The 21,219-nt window shown below is 31.1% G+C and overlaps 3 protein-coding genes and 1 long non-coding RNA gene across 4 annotated transcripts; all 4 read right to left on the reverse strand.

The window, feature by feature from the left end:
* Positions 1–1,402: 1,402 nt before the first annotated feature.
* Positions 1,403–3,886, reverse strand: LOC111884422 (uncharacterized). Its single transcript, XR_002847761.3, has 3 exons — positions 3,461–3,886; positions 2,428–2,946; positions 1,403–1,993 (listed from the first exon to the last, which is right to left on the reverse strand). It is a non-coding gene; the product is annotated as an uncharacterized LOC111884422 (long non-coding RNA).
* Positions 3,887–8,174: 4,288 nt separating this feature from the next.
* On the reverse strand, positions 8,175–9,126 carry LOC128132753 (uncharacterized). The gene is made up of 2 exons (XM_052769688.1): positions 8,818–9,126; positions 8,175–8,747 (listed from the first exon to the last, which is right to left on the reverse strand). Exons 1-2 carry the CDS (start codon positions 9,124–9,126, stop codon positions 8,175–8,177), a joined length of 882 nt encoding a protein of 293 aa, XP_052625648.1.
* A 1,894-nt stretch (positions 9,127–11,020) lies between these two features.
* Positions 11,021–13,685, reverse strand: LOC111884370 (chaperone protein dnaJ C76, chloroplastic). The gene is made up of 4 exons (XM_023880678.3): positions 13,192–13,685; positions 12,500–12,756; positions 12,230–12,413; positions 11,021–12,137 (listed from the first exon to the last, which is right to left on the reverse strand). The coding sequence occupies exons 1-4, from the start codon at positions 13,564–13,566 to the stop codon at positions 11,499–11,501; spliced, it is 1,455 nt and encodes a 484-aa protein (XP_023736446.1). The 5' UTR covers positions 13,567–13,685; the 3' UTR covers positions 11,021–11,498.
* Positions 13,686–17,417: 3,732 nt separating this feature from the next.
* On the reverse strand, positions 17,418–20,651 carry LOC111884382 (succinate--CoA ligase [ADP-forming] subunit alpha-2, mitochondrial). Its single transcript, XM_023880697.3, has 7 exons — positions 20,347–20,651; positions 19,716–19,925; positions 19,446–19,616; positions 19,193–19,316; positions 18,337–18,398; positions 18,149–18,230; positions 17,418–17,846 (listed from the first exon to the last, which is right to left on the reverse strand). The coding sequence occupies exons 1-7, from the start codon at positions 20,572–20,574 to the stop codon at positions 17,710–17,712; spliced, it is 1,014 nt and encodes a 337-aa protein (XP_023736465.1). The 5' UTR covers positions 20,575–20,651; the 3' UTR covers positions 17,418–17,709.
* Positions 20,652–21,219: the final 568 nt, after the last annotated feature.

The following is a 21,219-nucleotide window of genomic DNA, read 5'->3' on the forward strand; positions in this document are numbered from 1 at the left end:
AAGATGGTTGGATGACCAGCTATAAAAGAGAAAGCTTCAACTTATTAGCTTGAAATTTGTAAGTGATAAATTTAACTTTTGAAATTAAGGGGTTACTGTAATGGTTTTCAACGTCTATTTCTTCCATGTTTGCTCTAATTCTCCAACCCACCATTGTTGCTTCGATGATTCTTGCAAAATTTTGAGGAGATAGGGTTTCTACTCGATTTTGATGAGTTACAGATTAAGTGAGAGAGAGTATGTGTGAGACAGAGGTGATCGGAATGAAGAAACGATTGGCATTGCATTTAGGCGCCATGTATAAAATGACGAAAATACCCCTCATGTGCGAAGCACGTGAGGGACTTAACATTTGGAATTGACGACTAACGGACCCAGGGACCAGGCAGGTGATAAAAAGAAAACGTGGGGATGGTCCGAGTGCAAAACAAAACATAGGGACCAAACGCGCAACTTTAGCCAAACCACAGGGACTATTTCAGTAATTTGTTCTATTAGAAAAGATATAAAGCCTATTTATTTAAGAATATAATGTCCTTTAAGTTATTATTAAATGAATATAAGCATATTAAATTATAATTTATTAATTTTTATTTTATTAAAAACAAATAAACAAATATGTACAATATAATATATTCTACATATATGATTACGACTGTATTAGATTTTTTATATATAATTACAACTATATTGAATTTTTTTTCTACCTACAATTTTTTTATCCATTTTTAAATATTGATTGATGATTAAATCTGGAATGAAATATGTAGATTGATTGGTCAAAATAGGTTGTTATTTTAATCATGCATAAATAACAATGAATTACTCTATTAATAATTATGTTATATATTCCAATGTGAAAAACTTCAATATTAGAAAAGATATAAAGCCTTATTTAATTACGAATATAACATCCCTTATGTTATTACTAAATGCATATAAGTGTATTACTTATATTTTATTAATTTTTATTCTATTCAAAAAGAAATAAATAAATATGTACAATATAATACATTCTACATTTATGAATATGATTGTATTAGATATTTTTATATAATTACAACTATATTGATTTATTTTTCTATCTATATTTTGTTTTATTCATTTGTATATATTCACTGATGATTAAATCTGGAATGAAATACATAGATTAATCGGTGAAAATAGGTTGTTATTTTAATCATGCATAAATAACAATGAATTGCATTGTGTTGAATAAATATTACTCTACTTATAATTATGTTATATATTCTAATATGAAAAAACTTCAATATTATAAAAGATATAAAGTCTTATTTATTTATGAATATAACTAGGTGTAAGACCCATATATTACATGGGTTAACTAAAAAAAAAATATGAAGGTCTAAATATTTAAGAACTTTAGATTTATAAGAAAATAAGAAAAATAATGAATTATTAAAATTGATTTTTTTATCTTTTAAATTTAAATTTATAAAAAAATAAACTAATGGGTTTTAATATGGGAATTTTGAAATAAGAAGGTATGTCCATTAATGAAATTGATATTCATTTATTATTATATTTATTGCAATTATTACATTAAAGTATTAATGTGTAATTTATTAAAATAGGAAAATCCATAAAATAACATGTGGAAATGAAATTAATTTAAAATAATCACAAAATGACATGTGGCAAATTGAATGACAATATGACATGTGTCAAAAAAAACTTTCATTTATTAGGGAAAAGATGTTTGTTATATTATTACTAAATGCATATAAGTGTATTACGTTATAACCCGTGGGAACCACGGTTACAAAATAAAATAATTTTTGATAGTTAAAAATCATGATTATTAATCAATTATTTTCAAAAAATTATTAATTAACTGAGTAATGTGATTGAAGATGATAACCAAAACATCAAAGGTTGAAAGAAAATGCTAAAAGTTATTGATAGTGGAAGAAATTATCGAGTAGATCTCCAGATCATTTAATACGAAGTAGGATGCCACTCGCACACATTGCTGCAGTATGAAGAATAAAAGAAGGATACTATAAAATTTTTAATTAAAAAATGATTATAGACAATAAGTTAGTGATTGGTTTGCAAAATCTGACCTACACAACACACACAATAATGAAAGAGGAAAAGTAAATGAAGGATGCTATAAAAACATTTGTTAAAAAAATGATTATAAGTAATAAGTTAGTGTTTAGTTTTCAAAATATGATAGAATTAGATTAATGATTCTAGGAATTAATTGTAGCTTGTTTGATTTGCAAAAACAAAAATTAAAATATAAAATTTTAGAGAAAAATAATCATGGAACTTCACCATCTCAAGGATTTATTAGAATGTAGTTTTGATCTACAAACTGGTAGGTGAGAACCAAATTGCAAGTACCATAAAAGTAGCACAAAATAAAACAAAACAAAATGTCAGTGGACAAGTTCTTACCTCTAGTTCAGAAGGTTTTCTGGAAAACTACTGCCCTAGTAAATCCAAAACACATCAGATAAGCCAAGCTTTTATGGGTCATTCTGAAATTATAAAAAAAAGTTAGTATCAAATTAACAAAATAAAATGTGTTGATGTGATCACAAGAACAAATAATTTGAGGTAAACCAACCGGATGATGTAATATTCATACTTAACAAACTCTTTCTTTTCCTTTTCCATTTAGTGAGTGTTCAAAGTAAGAATAACATTTAGTGAAATAATGAACATTAATATGTATTGTGTGAGTTTTTAACACTTTATTGAAGCACAGTACAAACACACATGTATAACACAGGTCTGAACCAGATTATCCCGAAGTCCAAGCTTATTGTACTCAATGGTTTGCTCATGTAGAAGCTTGAATGTAGTATAAAAGCCTAAATCTCACAACCGATTTGATAGTTAAGGTATAATGAAGGGATGCCTTGATGAACGCCAAACTATTGCACAACCATCAACTGGCTCACCACTTTTCATCTGATAGATTCATAGAATGGAAAAGAGAAAAATTAAAAACATACAAAGAAAGTTAAATTCCCATCAATTTCTTAATCGGTTGAATAAACTTACAAATGGAAAGAAAAAAGATCATAAAGTAAAAAATTTCAGGATATTTAAAAAGTTAAATTAAGAAAATAAGTTATGTCTCAACACCTATAAGAACCGGAATTAAACTTTACCTCGATTTCCAATTTCCAAAACACCTCTATTGCACAAATTGAAAAACCTATCAAAATCATACCCTATGTTTGATTTGAAAATTGAAAACAGAAGACAAGATCTCAGGGCTCAAATATGCAACATACACAAAATAGAAAACGAATACCATTGATGAAGATGTCAAATATTACCATTACAAACCGAATTGAAACGGGAGGAAACATCGGCCCAAAAAGTATGCTCATCGGATTATAAAGAGGAAGATAATAGAACAACAGAGAGAGGCATACCGATTAAAAAAAATATAGCAACAAAATTACAAAACGCTTACTTTGACCGTAACATATAACCCTAATCTTGTAGCTTCAATTTAACCCGTGAAAATGAGCCACTGATTCGTCATCTCTGTACTGATTTTTTTTACATTAATTAGAGAGAAAAACTTTCTGATGGAGAGAGAGAGAGAGAGAGAGAGAGAGAGAGAGAAAGATGAAGGAGCGGAAAATAGATTGAGAGGAAGAGGAATAGGAACCATATGACATATATGGTAAAGGTGTGCTGGGAAAGCGGTGGTATGGCAAAATGGAGAAGATAACAGACATAGTGGAGAGGAGATGGCGGTGGACGGTGGTGCGTTGAAGAAGCTTGGGTTTTTTTGTTAGAAGAAGAAGGTCCTTGACTTAAATCTGCAAATGATTTTGTTGCAATCGACAATGCTGATTTTATGGGATGCGTTGTGATCAGAAACAAAATCTTCTATAAATTAGGAAACTTTTCAGATTACTGATTTTTTACCAAGAAATTGAAATATGTTACCTGATTTATTGGGATATAAGAATAACTAAAAACACAATTGGAATTTAAATGGGAAAATAAAAGTGAGATGAATATCGGAACAACACATGGCATTTAGTGGGTTTAGAAGAAGGCCATGTGGCATGTTTAGGAGTCTTTTATTAAAAGAGAAGATTAAATTATATTTTATTAATTTTATTCTATTCAAAAAAGAAATAAACAAATATATACAACATAATATATTCTACGTTATATGACCATATTTATTTTATAATAATAACGATTATTTATGTGAATAGGAATTGAAACTCAATTTCTTGATAATGTCATATCTTTAATTAATCAAATAAATTTTTGTTATGACATAGCTAAATTAATGGAAACGGATGTAACAACCCATAAGATTATTAATAGGTTATTTATTAATTACATTACATGAAAATGTAATTTTCCTATAATACCCTTTATGTATTGATTGGTCTACAATCATTTTCGTATTCTTAACCTTTATATATTCTTAATATAACCTCTATGTGTGTGTGTGTATATATATATATATATATATATATATATATATATATAGAGAGAGAGAGAGAGAGAGAGAGAGTGAGAGAGATTCAAATGTTTTTTAACAACTATTGTGTGCTTGTATGCACCAATGAGAATTCAGGAAATAATAAGTCATTAAATAAATCATTTAAGAGTATTATAGTAATCTTGACATATTTAAATATAGTAGATAATTAATATATTGATCATCCCTTCAAATATGGGATATCAAAGTCAAACCCAAAAAACCCTACGGTTGAAAATTACAATTGTCGTCGATCCCTTCACTTATTTTCCGTTCTCTCCAGCTTTCACCCAACATCGATCGACTCCGCCACCACCGTCGAACGCTGCCACCGATCAAGAATACAGGCATGCTTTCTTTCTCTACAGTTCATATCACATGGAATTTGACTCTGGTTTTTCTCTCTTCTAGTTATTTCATTTGATTGTTATGATATAGCGATGAATTTATTTCATGTTGTCTAGGTATTTGTAACTGGAAAACAAAAGAATGTTTATGTGATGTAGCAACTTGTGCTTAACTATAGAAATTATTTACCTCAATCCTGACAATAGATTTTACATCTAATTGCTTTTTTATTTTGATTTTGGAACACAATCATCAGTTTTTTAACCAACAAATAAGTATATATGTTTATGCATTCTATATATTCTGTCATAATGTATTCTATGTATTCTATCATATTCTTTATAATCTGTCAGAATACATAAAGTGATAGGAATTGCAAGTAACATGAGAGGATAAAAACCATGGTTAGATATTTGTTATTCATTTGATTGTTAATAAATTGAGACGATAAGAATCTGTTAATTTTTTTTATTCATGCCTTCCGATCATGGTTTTTGTTAATTATTTATATGTTGATAATAAATTCTGTTAGAATTTTAATGTTTTATTCTGATAAAATTTTAGTATTTATATGTTGATAATGTATTCTAACAGAATTTTACTGTTGCATTCTAAAATAATTTTACTATTTATATGTTGGAAGAATGTTTAGTAGATAAGTGTGCATTGCCAAGAGATTTGATCTCAAATTATTTTTATTTTTTATTTTAAATTTGCAAAGATTAATGTTCAAACTAATGATTTTTCTTTATGGATTTAGGTTTTTTAAGACGCTGTCATTGATGTGGAAAAAAAAGAAAATATGGAGAGAACAAGAGTGTATTCTAACATAATGTATTCTGCTAGTATGTATAAGATGATTCTTAACAATAATATTCTTTCAGAATTGATAAGTGTTTTTGAAGTTTTTTTTTCCTTTTTAATCATTTTTAGTTTTAACCTTCAAGAACAAATGTAATTTGTAACCATTAATAGTCATTTTTTTTTCAGAATGAATGTAATTGTTGTTTATAGTCTTATTCTGTAAGAATTAATATAATTAGCAATTCTTAAAGAATAAAACATGCTTCATAAAAATGTTATTCTTGATAATGTGTTGTATAAATCTTTAAGCATGTTTTAAAAATATGTTGAATGAAATTTTGTAAAACTGAATTCAGTAATATCTTTACTAATTTATGGTTGACATTTGGCTATTCTGACAGAATAAATTCGGATATTATTCAAAATTAAGTTGAAATTAACATTAAAATTAATTTAAAAAATTCATATTTTTAAAATTAAGATAATTAATGATCCTTTAAAATCTGAAATTTTCCTTTTTTAAATATGGTTATATGTCCAAAATACTCTTATGTTGAAATTTATGTGATTATATGGTACATGTTACCCTATTGTAAAATCATAGACTCTCAGATCATGACCTTTGATTCTATTTCATCCTGTGGTCCAGATCTGTGTATTCTGACACACAATAGTTAGAAAACAAAATAGCCTAATGGGTCGTTTGATAGTTGTTGATTGGGTTAGAGCTGACTGAGTTAGAAGCTGACTGGGTTAGAAATACTGACTGGGTCCACATCTAACTGAATTTATGTTGTTTGATTATTTATCTGGCTGATTGTGTTGAATATTATCCTTATGTTGTCTTTTTGTGCTGGATGGAATAAATATAAAAATAAAAATTATCACATAAAATCCAAATTAAACATACATAATTTAAAATCCAAATACAAAGTGTAATACAAAACCCAAATACACATTGTCTACATAATAAAAAACTATATCATTTAACGTGAACTATTTGAAAGCAACTGAGTAGCAATCTGGTCACGCAAAGTAGTCATATACTCAACCGCCTCTAAACCCCATTTTATGCCTTGTATGTTTTGGCCCTCACTTCCTCCACCTCCCACATTAGGAGTAACCATAGTGTTTTGTTCAAAGTTCATAAATAGGTCATCTTGAATATCGTATTTTTTTATAAAATAATGGACCGCGACACAGGCAATGACTATGTCTCTTTGCACTGGAAAAGGATAAGGAGCCATACGTTTTAAAATTGGAAATCTCGCCTTCAATACACCATAAGCACGTTCAATGATATTTCTAAGTTGTGCATGAGCATGATTGAACTTTTCTTCCTTAGTTAAAGCTCTGTTTCTTCGAAAATCGGCTAACCAATACCTACTATTGCGGTAAGGAGCTATAAATCCACGGGTGTTGGTGTATGCGGCATCACAAAGGTAATATTTATCTGTAGATGGGTGACAAATTAATCATATAAATAATATAGATAATAAAACTTATAGAAAAATGACAAACCTGGTGGAGGGAATGGAAATCCAGAAGTCGGATTAAATGCAACTTCTTTCAAAACTTTAGAATCGTGTGTTATGCCCTCCCATCCAGCCCATACAAAGGTGAATATCATATCAAAATCACAAATTCCTATTACATTTTGATAACATTCACCTTTTCCTCTTCCCCTATAGCGGGTTTGTTCATCAACGGGCACAACTGCATGTACAAGTGTTCCATCTAGTGCACCTAATGCTCCAGGAAATATGTTTTTAGCCGTCTATGTCGTTCCGAGGTATTTCTTGTTGTATTAGAAGATGTTGGTACAATAATCTCTCTTGCAAAATACATCATTGCTTTTAGCACTTCATGAAAACATTGATGAATCGTTTGTATGTAGTGGTGAAACCTTTCTTTAACAGCTCGAAAACGTTCATTATGTCCTATAACATGTAAAAATATAGCCATTTCTTCTTCAACGCTTATTGTCCTACTATGTTGCAACCAATTTCTTTGAGTAAAATGATTGCATAATAATACAAATGCATCTTGTGAAAGACGCATCATATCAAAACATTGTATAGGACATCCGTATATCAAATCTTGTGTATATGCATGCCCGGTTTCTTCCGATTCGTTAGCTTTTATTCTTTCAATTATTTTTTTCCTTTTTCGAACCAACATCAACCAATAGCATGAGAGTATAAGGAAACCTAAAAACTCACCTTCCTTATCCATAAGTAACCTGTTACATGTTAAATACAAATCATATAAAATTTATAACATAAACCATAAAATTAATCAATAACATTAAAATGGATGCCATATAACTCTATCACCTAAAAATCCATCACATAAAAATTTCATAACATAAAATTCAATACCAAATAATAATCCTAAACATAACACATAAACAACCTAAACTAAACATAACACATAACAACCCTACACATAAAAATCCATAACATGTACCATAATACAAATCCATAAAGCATAAAGCCAAAAACATCCTAAAGTCATACTAAAGTCAACCAAGTAATCCAAAATTCTTTCCCACACTTTTCACCCACAACTCACAAGTCGAAGACTCGAGGCGTAACCAAATTTTCCTGTTACCAGCATTTTCAGCGAACAACATAAGAGCAGTGATGTATTTCGGATCAGAATTTCCCCACAACAAGCCTTTCAATTTTTCAATACATTCATCCATCTCCTTGTCAAGATTATTAGTTTGCGCGAACGCCTGAGCCGCCTTCATAATTTCCTTGCCAACCTCTCTTATGTCATCATCAACTGAGTCTATGGGTGCATTTCGTTTTCCTCTTTTGTTTTTGGACCAACCAGACGAATCTCCACTTGCATGTGATGCACTTGTAGGGGGTACAGTTGAAGCTGAGGCTGGGATATCCATTTGAGGTGGTGTATCTACCATCTCGATATCCTCATAATCTTGTGTAGTAAAGACTTCTGTAGGGTGAGGGAGTGTCGAAGATGGTCCCCAACTAGCGGCACCAGTCGAGGTCGCACCGTCAAACAATTGGGTGCATAGATCAGGGTAAAGGAAGGGTGCATTTCTTAATTTCTCAACCATCTTGTTCAACTGTTTGAATAAATGATTTTTTTATTAAACTTTTTAAAAAATAATAATGTGTTTTAAATTAAAAGATTACCTTCGCCTCCGCTTTCCACTCTTCATCTGTCATTTGAAACGTGTTTGTGATAGGATTATAGACATTACCGGTTTTGTTTTTTAATTTCAACCAAACAGCATACTTGCTTTTCAAGTAGTCATAACGATATTTCATTTGTTTTTTGTCAACAACAAAGTCATGTTCTTTTTTTAGTTTTTCAGCTATTGTATTCCATGAGGTACCTTTGAGATCACTACCGTTATTTGTTAGTTCTTCTATACATGCATCAAGAAAAGTTTTGTTCACAAAATCTGAAGACCAACTAGCTCTACTTCTCTTTTCTGCCATGTCTAAGGAATAAATGAATGGTAAACATGCTACACAAATATATATACACATATTTACACACTTTAACACAAATACATGCATATATATATATATATATATATATATATATATATATATATATATAGTAAATATGTCATATTTATAAATATACAAAATTATTAAGAGATAAAAAGATGTTATTAAGATGAAAGATACAAAATGATAAAACAATAAATAAATAATTCATTAAAAGATAAATAAAATTTATATATTTTTAAAAGTAACAACAACAGTGAACAAAAATTAGATAACAAAAATATCATTTTTTTCTACTATTTCTTCCTGCAATTCCAACATTCACTTTCTACATATTAATTTCATATTACAACCTTCCCATTGAAGCTTCAAGAATTCATTTACCAAATATTATAATACATAAAAGCAGCTTAAAAAACTTCACATTACAAGATCTATGACAGCTTTTTTTTATTTCTTGTTTTCAAGAACCAAAATGGGTAAAATACATGGAAATCATTATATTTTCCTAGTTTTGTTGTTTAAGCATTTATATTTGCGTTTTTTCATTTAAACCTCCATATTTTGAAAAAGAAATTTTACTGTAATTACAATGATAAGGTTGTCATTTTTTTTTCATTAAAACCACTAAATATTATAAAACATATAAGCGTATATACAAGCATACATTACATACTATATACATAAATACATAAGATATTGCGTCAGTTTACAAGTTTATAATGGGGTAATGACAAAAACAACATGCATGCTCCCATGAAAGCTTAAAGCCAAGAATTTAAGAATCCAAAAAGCAAAACCTCAATCTTGAAGCCAAGAATTTAAGAATCAAAAAGTAAAACCTCGATCACACGTTGATGAATCAAGAACATAGAAACTGAACATGCATGTTGTTGATGAATTGAGAAAAATAAGTACAGAAAAATATAACCCATACATGTTGATGTTGTTGCTGTTGATCACGATTGCTACTCTTTTTTTTATCGTGACTGGAACTCTCGCTGCTTCGTAATGGGAGGTTATCGGAGGGAGAGGATGAAATCAATCCTCGATTGCAAGTGTGGTAGGGCAACGTCGATATTTGTGTTTATTTTCTCGGTCCATCAAATAAAAAACAAGGACCGAGTTAGCTGTTTTTTATGGACCGAGTCCACATATTGGACCGAATCCAAACATCTATAATTTCTATCAAACATGCCAATTGGTATTTTATGGACCCAGTCCCTCTTTGGACCCAGTTAGACACGGTATCAAACAACCCCTAAGTCTCTCTCTCTCTCTCTCTCTCTCTCTCTCTCTCTCTCTCTCTCTCTCTCTATATATATATATATATATATATATATATATATATATATATATATATATATATATATATATATATATATATATATATATATATATATATATATATATATAGGTTATAAGTTTGTTATAACAATTATGATAGTATTAATGAATTTTGATTATAAGTAAAAAAATTATATTTATTGGACAATTTTTTAGTTGGGTAGAAGGCCCTAAAATCAATGGACCGGCCCTAATAATAATGTATTAGGTTGTAATTTGCACATGAGACTATTTTGGAGGATTATATTGGTTCTAGACGATTTAAAGGAGAGATCTTTCGATTAGCTATTTTTTGTTCGATTATTTTGTTCCGAAAGATGATGATGGATGGTGGAGGATGTTGATCACTATTCAATGGTGGATGATGTTGGTCGGTGGTGGAGAATAGTAATCAATAGGTTGGTGGTGGTCAAGATTTAACAATCGGGATGAGAAATGATGCTTTGCAATTCGGAATCATTTTTGATGTCTTGACTCTTGAATTTAATCATGATAATCGGTTTTGTAATAATAATAATAATATATACTAAAATAAGAAAAAAAAACATGTGTGTACGGCGCCACATGTGTAATCTTTGATTAACAAAATGTCATGCCATATACATACCATCTAAGCTTTGCAACCGGATGACCTCTTTATCTTCTAAATAATCGCTTAGAATATTAAAAAGGAATAGTGATCAAAAGAGATCGAAAACCTAAAGTTGGAAGCATAAGAGTGACATTAACCCTTTAATATATAATTACTAAAATTTGTAAAGTATGAAGATCATGTAGGTTACACCGGTTCTTTTGAATGGCAGACCAAGACCATCTTTAAATTGAAGCTTGATCATAGACTCACTCTATTTAGTCTATTATTTAATAGTATTTATTAGTGTTTAAATCTCAAGTGATAAGCACTAGCACTAGGTTCCATTTCAGTAAATTCATGGAGTATGTATTCATAACCTAAGACTAACCCAATTTAACCTATAACATATAGTACTGTATTATTTTATTTTTTTTATTCATTCTAGAGTATCATCCGATTTTATCCTAAAGACTGCTAAGAGTTCAACCGCAGCCATACCAACAAGATACCACGTAACACCAGCCAGAATGACTTGCAGCCACGAACTATTAACCACATCCAGTAACAACGAACCACCAACATGTGTTTCAATTCCACCACCAGAAGCATCTCCAAGTTTTACCCTAACTACAACTGCTGCAACAACAGCCATCCCAACAGGAACACCAATTTCATAACCATTACTCCTCCTTCGAATCTTTGAACCCACAAACTTATCACTGTATGATTCCCCCTTAGGTTTCTTACTAGTTGTCGTATTAGGTGAAGCTTTAGGGTCGGAATTGTTCTTTGTTGATTCTGGGAGGATGAATGCCGATGGAGTCCAGTATTCTGGTGAATCGTTTGGTTTTGGTTTTGTAGCTGTTTGTGATTGTTTTCGAGCAGCAACAGCTTCTTTGAGCTTGTTGATGTTTGGTGAGTTTGATTGTGTGCAGTTTTCTGGAATTTGTAATAATTTTCTAGATGTTTGAGATGCAGGCATTCCTGGAATGGGTGGTTTCCAGTATAACCAGTTTGTGAATGATCTGATGACTTGAATTGCAGACATCCGTGCTTCCCAATGTAGGTCTTGTTCCTGATATATATATATACAGAATTTGGTAAACATGAAGCAAAAACATATCCTGAATTTGATTTTAGAATCATATTATTTCAAGATATACGCACCTTGGAATGCTTTGAAGATTGTTTCTCCATGACTGCATGAAATTGATCTTGGAATTTATCAACCTCAACGAAGATATTTGATACACGAGTGCCGACGGTATTTCCTGCACCAATTCTAACATTGCCACGTGGCTGCTTTGACATCAGGAACTCTAATGCTGCAAGTTTCGACCTCTCCACCATTCTAGAAAAGTTTTTAAAAATTCAGAACATAATATTTGATTTTTATGTATAACATCTGTAGGTGTTTGTCAAAATGCATAAGCTTACGAGATGCAATCAACAGGGCATGCGTCAATGGCTTCTTGAATTTTGTTTTCTGAGTCAGCCCATTGAGCAATGACTCGAGCTCTACCATAAACAGATTCAATTGCAAATGTGTTTTCGGCAAATAAGGCGCATTTTAAGCAGCCAATGCATTTGACTTCATCAACAAAGATAGCTCTCTGCTCACTCTCGGATCCATACCATACGGAGTATATTGGTTTCCCTGTATAACCTTTGAAATCTGCAACCTTAGCTTGCTCCTGTATCAGAAACCTCAATTATGCATATGAAATCTTTGATTATTATTTGAAGCTTTATATTATATTTTAATCATACGAAGCTTGGAGGGAAAATGATTTGAAATAGCTTGTAGGTTTCAACTTTCAAACCCAAAGTAAACCTTCGAACAAAATCAATATTATCATGATCTGATTAAAAAGGCAAGTCAATTTCAGCTTTAAATGTTTGAAACATTGCAATTAATCTTGAATATGTTGTAATCAAATTAAGCATCTAATATTTTCTGGAGCAATAATTCAACTTCAGTACTTAACGATCTAAGCATTAATTTATTAATCCACATATAAACGATCGATTTCAGAACAAACGGTATGAACATCAACTTGAATTCGAAAAGTAAACAAGTTAAACTTCCATAACCAAAATTGAACGAAGAGAGAGCAATTGAAACAAACCTTGTCATAAGAGAAACGTGAAAGAGGATCAGATAGAACAGCATAGGCTTCATTGAGAATAATTGCCATGTCGTGTCCCGCCGCTCCGGCTATATCCGGATGACATTTCTTTTGCAGTGACCTGTACGCCTGTTTTATCGCCAAATGGTCGGAGGAACTATCGACGCCGAGCAGATCATACAGATCGAAATCAGTGATAGAAGAAGAAGATGAAGTTCCTGAAACATTACATATCACCGAAGCAGAATCAGAGCGAGACTTTCTCCAAAAATTTGGAGATGCGGTGATGAATGATTTGGATTTGAGAGATGTTAGTGGTATGATCGATGAACTTGATGGCGTTAGTGTGTACGGTGAAAAGATCATGGAATGCATGGTGAGCTCCGATCGGATGGGAGTAGAGGTGGGGGCAGGAGGAGACGCAGAGATGAAAGAAATTTTGTAGTTGAGCCGTGAGAGATATTTTATTCCTTTTTCCTTTTTTGTTTTCTCTTTTTTTCCCCTGCCACTAACCCATTTATCCTGATGAAACCAATTTTAGAAATTCACAAAAATGCTAAAACAGGGGATGGGTTTTCTCAAAATAATTATCATTTCGATTTTTTTATATGAATAATCATATGTTTTATGATGGTTTTTTTGAGTTGATTTATTTAACATGTTTTGAATAAATGGTTTTCTGATTTTTTAATTCACTTTCTCCCAAATCCAATATGTATAATTCACTTGATTTATTTAACATGTTTTGAATAAATGGTTTTTTGATTTTTTAATTCACTTTCTCCCAAATCCAATATGTATAATTCACTTGATTTATTTAACATGTTTTGAATAAATGGTTTTTTGATTTATTAATTCACTTTCTCCCAAATCCAATACGTATAATTCACTTGATTTATTTAACATGTTTTGAATAAATGGTTTTTTGATTTATTAATTTACTTTCTCCCAAATCCAATATGTATAATTCACTTGAATTATTCAACATGTTTTTAATAAATGGTTTTTTGATTTATTAATTCACTTTCTCCCAAATCCAATATGTATAATATATAGGTTCAATACGGGTTAATTTATTTAAATTTACAAAAGAAAAAAAAACTTTTATTGATTCTAATTAAATACGTTAAACACCCAATAACTATTCAGTTAAAATTTAGAAAAATTACAAATACGGATAATTATTCTAGTTGGAAAAATTTTGGAAACACAAATAATTCAATTTAAGTGCTCAAATATAACTTTTAAATAGGTTGTTGGGTTGAAAATGAAGATCATTGTTCAAGGTTGAAACTCATTTTATACATTCTAAACTAACAATATGTATATTCCGGTAGAATGACCTAACAATATTTATTTTTCACTTACCACTTTATTCAAACACTATATAAACACGTTAACCATAATATTTCTTTATCCATACAAGAGTTGAAGTAATTCATTTACATTCCTATAAACATGAGTTCATCAAGATGGTTTTTGGTATTGTTAAGCAGATGTTATTGTTGTTCTGATCTTAAACCCGTTTTCTAAAGTCAGCTCAGATCATAGTCTTCTAATTAAGGTTACATATTATATCTTGCTTATATAATATGACTGATAGCTAAGGTTTCAATTGATACTAATATTTTCAAGCTCATGAATATGAATATTCTTTTATGTCATGTGATGTGAGTCATATTGAAGAAACGCATTAAACGTTATGTATGTGTGTGACTTTTTCTTGTTTATTCATAACATTTGTATACATATTTAATTTCCCAATTTTAGTAATTATTAACTCATAATACTAATAACCCACAATTGCACCTTGGCCTTTGAAAGACCGATAATGCCTTGAAAATTCCAATTAGACTCACTTCTCACAATATTGGTCCAATCCAATAATTAAAGAACAGTCTAGTTTAAATTGTACAGCATAACATATTATTTACAACTTCACGTTATTGTCATTGCACTCTATAATCTACAGCCATACATACAGCCTATTTTAAAGTCAATATGCATAATATTTGAGAAGTTAATACTCAAATAAATAGTGTACTTACTTGAGTTGATAGGTGTTGCACAATATCAGATTTCACTGATTTCACAAAATAAATAAATAAACATCTTTTACATAATTTTCAACATTTCTCTTCCTTGTATTCCCATCACAAATCAACCCCTCGACTTACAAAAATGACTTAAGGCCTTTTCTTAAAAATTTAACCGAATAAACCCCACCACTTAACCTTATTTAAATTACTAAACACAAATATTAAATATATAAATCATACTTACATATCAAAAATACTTATATGAAATACATATATAATATATGTAAAGTGTAAACTACAATTAGAGTTGCAATGAATTGACAAAAGCTCAAGCATGACTTAACAATATTAGGCCAAGTTCAAACTCGTTTCAAGTGCTCAAGGAACGGCTTGAACTCTATTCAATAAAGATATAAGCTCGATTCAAAAGCTTTTAAATTACTTGAAAATATTTATCAAATGTATTTGATAAATCATAAATCAAGCTTGGCTGATATAGCTCAAAAATATTCGTGGGATATGTTCGATAAAGCAAGTTTGATTCAAGTTCGGCACAAAAAAAAAATAAAACATACATCATAGATCATACTGGAAAGCTTGATAAGATTTTAGGTCAAATAATTATAAGCTAAAGTTCAACTTGTTATATGTTTCGTGTTTATTTTTGTATCCAAATAGTTCAATAAAAGCCCAAGCCTTAAGGCCGTAATCTAATGGGTAACCGTAGCTTTCTAATGTGACTGGTCAGGTTATTAGTACAAAAGTTGACCACGTATGCTGAATGTTTGTAACTTGTAAGACTATATTTGCCGGTTTGAACGCGACTGCCACAAACATCCAGTATTGACTATTGCAGAAACGCCCATAAAAATAAAACCCCTAATATTTGAGGATATATCTAATAGTTATTTAAAATACCAATCTTTAATTAACTTACGGCAATTGTGATCTTGCATCTTTTTCTTTAATTATATTTTCTAGAATATATGACTGCTGTAAATTTCTTTTTGTTTTACTTCTTTACCTTAAATGTACAAAACGACTTCAAAGTTATATGTACACTAATAGCTAGGTCTCTAGGTGTACTAAAAAATATTTAAATCCAAAATACAAAATTATTCACAATTTCCGGATATCGGATATGTATTCAGGTTATGATTTTACAAAACTGCCCAAATAGATTAAACACGGGTACCTTCATATATGATTCTTATGACTACTAATTCTCAGGGTAAAGGTGCAAAAGAGCCGAGCCAAGCCCGAGCATGACTAGGCTCGAGCTCGGCTCGTTTAAAATGTTTGGGGCTCGAGTTCGGCTCCTTTTGAGTCTTATGCCATAGAGCTGGAGATCAACTTGTACAGATTTATACAGACTCTCAGCTCGTATACAATATACAATTCTTTAAAATGGTATTTTACTAAATAATTACTTATTTTAATATATAAAAATAGAAATAAGCTTTTTATTATATATATGTAGGGTCGTTTAGGCTCAGAAGCCTAATAGCTTAGACTATATTTGGCGTATTAGTGGAAAAGCTAGTTGTTAGCTAAATGCTAGCTTTTTATTTAATGGTATTTTACTAAATAATTACTTATTTTAAGATATAAAAATAGAAATAAGTTTTTTATTATATATATGTAGGGTCGTTTAGGCTCACAAGCCTAATAACTTAGAATATATTTGGCGTATTAGTTGAAAAGCTAGTTGTTAGCTAAAAAGCTAGCTATTAAATAAAAAACTAGCTGATAGTTGAAAACTGACTGATAAAAAATAACGTTTGATAAAACTAGCTGAAATATATGAAATTACATAAAAGGATATGTAAGAGTATGTATTTTTATAATTAATTAAAGGGTGTAATTATTATTAAAAAAAAAAAAAAAAAAAAAAAAAAAAAAAAAAAAAAAAAAAAACCCTCTTAAAAAGCTAGTCTATTTTTTAGCTTACCAAACACGACAACATAAAAAAACTCGAAAAATAAATTAGCTTATCAGCTAGCTCTGGCACGCCAAACACAAGCTTGAACTTGTTTAATAAAGAAGCCTATATTAAGCTCGAGCTTATTTAAAATCAATCTCAAGTCAGAACTTTTTTAAGAATAGGTCACCATACTTGATGGCATTTCTTGTCAAGTTTTTGGAATTTTTTGAAACATAGGTAAAATGTAAAAACACGCATGAGTATTGAGTAGGCACAAAAAGGTTCCATTCCAATTCCATTCAACTCAATCAACCACAATTGAGTTATCTCAATTCCAAATCCCTGTACGTTTTTCCAAATTTGCAAAACTAAGAAAATATGCCGTGGCACTTGGCTTTGGCTTTGGATTCATAAAGAAAAAGAAAAAGAAAAAGATTGCTAAAAATACTCAACAAGGTTAAAATCCAACCATATAAACTCGCCCGGGTGTTTTATCTTTCGTTATTTTGAACTGAAAATGGTTTCTTCTTTTTCTTCTTAATACATGGTCTCCACTCAAACAAGACCCCTCTGTTTAAAAACCTCAAGCATAGCAGCTCCAATCTTTGCTGGTGATTCCACCACTGTCACACCCGCTTCCCTTAGGGTCCTGATTTTGTCTTGTGCTGTACCCTTTCCACCTGATACTATGGCTGCAAATTCAAACCAAACCTTAATTATTAAGTTAATCAATAATCATCCCACACACCAAAAATAATAATAATAATAATAACTTTATTTATCGTTGTTGCAAGGGCATTCTCGTCTTTTACACAGATGAGAGATGTCCATGTTCCATTTTTAATTTATTAGATGGGACTAAGAACTACAACTTTTGTCCCACTGACATTGGTCTTAGTCCTTTTCCAGTTCTCATGACCAAACACAGTACAACTTGTTCTGTCATGTCATGTCAGTAAAAACTAGACTGACGTGACAGGTGGCAAAAGAATACCTCCAGCATGGCCCATGCGTCGCCCAGGTGGAGCAGTAAGTCCAGCAATAAACCCAACAATAGGCTTGTCAGTCCCGCTTTCCTGTTTCCAAATTTTTTTTTTTTTTAAAATGTAATTATGAGAAACTTATATTATTTAATAGAAATATATAATTGATCTCATTCTGATATTAAAGTAAATATCTAACCTTTATGAGGGCAGCAGCATCTTCTTCTGCAGTACCACCTATCTCACCAATCAGAATGATACCTGAATTGCCAACCAACCAAATGAAGTTTTAAAACTTTGTAACAAAATAAATTATAATTGTATGACCAAATGAATTCAATTATTATAAACAAGTTACTTAAAAGGGAGACTCCTTTTGACCAAACAAGTACTATAACTATACCATGTAAAAAATTTAGCCCTATTTTTTGAAAGTATTTTCCTGAGTGCAACTCTTAACGATTAAGCATCATTAGAAAACAATAATTGATGTTAACTCTATTTGACATAAAACTAAAATGAGGCATCTAAATATATGTTTATTAACCATGCTAAATTCTTTCTTCACCAATATGCTTCTCCATATTATTGAGACACTTCAAAAGTCAATAAAAGTTATTCGGACATCTTATTTATGGAAATACAAGAAAATTATAACCCTCCAGTCACCCATAAATATATTTTGAGGTCAAGATAACCAGTCCCAAGACATATAATTGATAGTAACTCAACTTTTTTTTTTTTTTTAAATCATACTTTTGGAATACACATGGAAAAACTAAAGACTGCTAAAGCTGATGTTAAACAGAGCATTACTTCATATTTGGAAAGTATCATGTTTAACCTCAGGAAGAAAGTAACACAGACATAGAGTTGTGCTTTAACCTAACACAGCAATCATTAACAGTTACCAAAAAACTTAAAAACTAAGTAACAAATTTTTTATGATATTCATGTTGGAAACACAATAATTATCCACACATCAAAATGAGATGCAATTACCCAAATTTAAAAACCCTAACCAAATATCAAATTCATTTGAAAACTTGAGTTACCTTCTGTCTGAGGATCAGCAATGAATTTTCTCATGCAGTCAACAAAATTGGTCCCATTAAAAGGATCCCCACCAATACCTACACATGTGGATTGACCTAGCCCTACAGCAGTAGTTTGGTATACCTGTAACAAAAAGAAGAAACAAATCATTCAAAAAGTTGCATAGAATCATAATGTTTTCCAAATGCAAAATAAGCAATTAATCTTAAACCAATCATAAAATAAGTTAAGAAGAAATCAAGAATATCTCACCGCTTCATAAGTTAGTGTGCCAGATCGAGATACAATACCAATGCGCCCTGGTTTATGAATGTAACCAGGCATAATTCCGATCTTGCATTCTCCAGGCTTAATGATACCAGGGCAATTTGGTCCAATCAGCCGAGTTTTTGACTGCTTAAGTAGAGCAGCCTTTACACGAACCTATATGCATATGATTGATTACAAGGGACAGATAGTCAATAACATTCTCTTACATTGAAAGCACAAGTAGCCAAGATATTGATGAAAAATGCAGGTTACCATGTCATGTTGTGGAATTCCTTCTGTAATGCAAACAATCAAATCCAGTTCAGCCTCTAATGCTTCCATGATTGCTGCTGCAGCAAATGGTGGAGGCACATAAATTACAGATGCATTAGCCTTGGTTTCAGCTTTTGCATCTGCAACTGAGTTGAAAACAGGGAGCCCTAAATGCTCTGTTCCACCCTTCTTTGGGGTAACTCCACCAACCTACACAAGTCAAGAACAAGGTTCAAAATAAACGAAAAGCACTTTCAGAGCTACATGTTGAAATTATTTTTATACATTTGTTAGATCATTATGTTCACATTTTCACTTCTAATCCAAAATTTATCTCAATGTCATTGCTAAGCGTTACAAAGTATCGGTAGGCTTATTGTTCTAAACGTTTTCTCTAATTTGGCATATTACTTGTCAGTCAAACATTCTTATTAAATTGTGTCCAGACTCCAGAGTGTCATTTTCGTAATTAACAATACAAAATCAAACAATCATTTTACAGATCACCAGACAAATAAAACCCTAGATCCGCCCACAAACACCTAACGAAATCATGTCGCGATCAAAAACGTTAACGTACGGTAAATCAGATCACGTATATACAGTCAGTGGTAGAAACGTATAATTTTACCATCTTAGTGCCGTATTCGATGGCTTGCTCGGTGTGGAAGGTGCCATTTTTGCCTGTAATTCCTTGACAGATGACGCGGGTGTTCTTGTCGACGAAAACGGCCGGAGGTGGAGGAGCTGTCGCGAATGAACGCGCTTGAGAGATCGAGTTCGACGATGATGAAGGAGATGTACGAGAGGTGAGTTTTGAAGAGAGATTAGCGATGAATCTAGTGGCTTGTCGAGACATATTGGCTGCAGTTCCAAATCTCTCGTCTGCAAAGACCTTACGGAGAGAGACGACAATGATATGAGGGAATAAGCAAAGCAGCCAGGAAGGGCACAATATTGGGAAAAATATACTATTCGGGTCGGGTTGGACCGGGTCAATATTTGACTTTTTGTATTTGTATTATTTTGAATGTGAATAAAAGAGTTTCACGAAATAATGCAAATACTATAAAAACCATAATCTTTTCATGTGTAATTGGAAAAAAATCCAATAATTTCTCTTTTTTTTGGCTTTGGACACAATTTTACGCAAATTTATTTGTAACGTCTGATTCCTGGTACGCATTTAATTATAATTTATTCATTTTTGTACAGCATTCGACGAGTTTGGAGCCCCAAAATCATGCATTTTTGTAGAAAAGATGCAAGATTTTAAGTAACCTACTCGACAAGTTGAAAGTCTCAACTCGACGAGTAGGGCTGCCAGAATGAAACCCTAATTTCGGAGTTTTACACCTAATTTAAGCATCATAATCCCCACATGTTGGCCTCATTTCCAGCCTCCAAGTCCCAAACCCTAGATTCAGAAACCCTAATGCATTTGTGAGCTTGTAAGCCATTTTTTAGTGAAACTTTGTGTGTTTTGAAGCTTGTGAAGGAAGGA

This window comes from Lactuca sativa, chromosome 3 (genome assembly GCF_002870075.4).
Source record: "Lactuca sativa cultivar Salinas chromosome 3, Lsat_Salinas_v11, whole genome shotgun sequence".
In the NCBI taxonomy this organism is placed as follows: Eukaryota; Viridiplantae; Streptophyta; class Magnoliopsida; order Asterales; family Asteraceae; genus Lactuca; species Lactuca sativa.